At 36.6% G+C, this 1,472-nt stretch overlaps 1 protein-coding gene across 1 annotated transcript in view; it reads left to right on the top strand.

Moving 5' to 3' along the window:
• suco (SUN domain containing ossification factor) overlaps window positions 1-1,472 on the top strand; it is a gene marked incomplete in the record, with an annotated part of 88,481 nt that overhangs the window by 49,104 nt on the left and 37,905 nt on the right. Inside the window, 1 exon segment of the mRNA XM_014030831.1 lies at window positions 891-996. Within this exon segment, the coding sequence (XP_013886285.1) occupies window positions 891-996 (106 nt within the window).

Here is a 1,472-nt window from a genome sequence, read left to right on the forward strand (position 1 = left end):
GAGGCTGAACTACAACATAAAAATGAACGGCTGGCAGGAAAGTTGACGTTTTAAACCTTAATAAAAAATCGATACAGGGCTTTAGAATATCGATACAGTATCGGGACATGAAATATCGCGATATTTCAGTGTATTGATATTTTCTTACACCCCTATTTAATAGATAGTAAAATATAGTACACAGTTGTTGTCCATGATGTAACTCCACAGATATGAAAACAAAATGTCATCAGAGTATGGCTCCATGTTATTTTTTATTAAAAGCACTTCCACCAGTAAAAAGCATGAGTGGTTCTTGTAAAGTTTACTATCTGATCATAAAATGTTTTGATAGGCTGACAGTCATCTACAGGTAATTTATTCACATTTTGATTGATTGATGATGCCTTTACTATCATTGTACAGAGCACAACAAAATTACATTTAAGAACACCCATTGAAGAGAGACATAAGACATTACTGATCGAGACACGATAGACAATACTGATCTTACATGTTCTTGAARTGAACTGTTTGTTCATTTACACCAGGGACCTAATAATAATCAGTGGTATTAACCCTTCAGCTCCCCACAGTCCTTCATAAACTCAACAGAAACACTGTTAGGATTGTTGTGTGAGGGAATTCTCACTATGAATTTTGAATACACTCATAATTTACTGATGTACCAGCAGTATTCTTGTTATCTCTTAAGTTTAGCAATGTCAGAGCTGCAGTTGCACATGTTTAGCCTTTAGGATCTATTCCTAGCCCTGATTCACTACAGATATTAAACAGGTTTCTGAATTAAATGACAGTGTCATTTACAGCCAGGCTGTCAGAACTAGTTAAAATTTTTAAGTAATCTGCAGTCCTCACATGCATCTGCTGTTTCCTCTCTGTGTTTGCAGATATCCCACCAACAAGTGGCTAAAGCTGGGTACTTTTCATGCCCGGGATGAGCGGATAGTCCAGAGTTTTCCTCTGGATGAACAGCTTTATGCTAAATATGTGAAGGTACTTTGTATTTTTGATCTTTTGTAGTTAAAGAAAAGTGATCAAAGTTAAAGGATTACAGCTGGATTTACGCTGCTGTTTCTACCAAGATTAGCTAATTTAATGAACATAAAACTGTGAGATTGAAAAGGAGGAGTTAGTTCTTCAGAAGTGAGCTGGAGGAATGATTCATGTTTGTTGATCTGAAATAAACTTCGCAGCCAGGACTGTTTATGTTCACATCGTCCTCTTCCAAGATTTGTGTTTATCTTACAGTTCAGCTATATTCCTGTCAAAAACCTATCAGACTCTACAATCAGGCAGTCCTTTATCTGACACAGTTCCTGCAGAGTCTTGAAAAATATAGAAGTATGAAGTATTCCTTGAGTTTTATCTAGAGTCAGGTATAACATATATATGTGTGTGTGTGTGTGTGTGTATGTGTGTGTGTGTGTGTGTGTGTGTGTGTGTGTGTGTGTGTGTGTGTGTGTGTGTGT

This window comes from Austrofundulus limnaeus, unplaced genomic scaffold (genome assembly GCF_001266775.1).
Source record: "Austrofundulus limnaeus strain Quisiro unplaced genomic scaffold, Austrofundulus_limnaeus-1.0 Scaffold1124, whole genome shotgun sequence".
Classification (NCBI taxonomy): domain Eukaryota; kingdom Metazoa; phylum Chordata; class Actinopteri; order Cyprinodontiformes; family Rivulidae; genus Austrofundulus; species Austrofundulus limnaeus.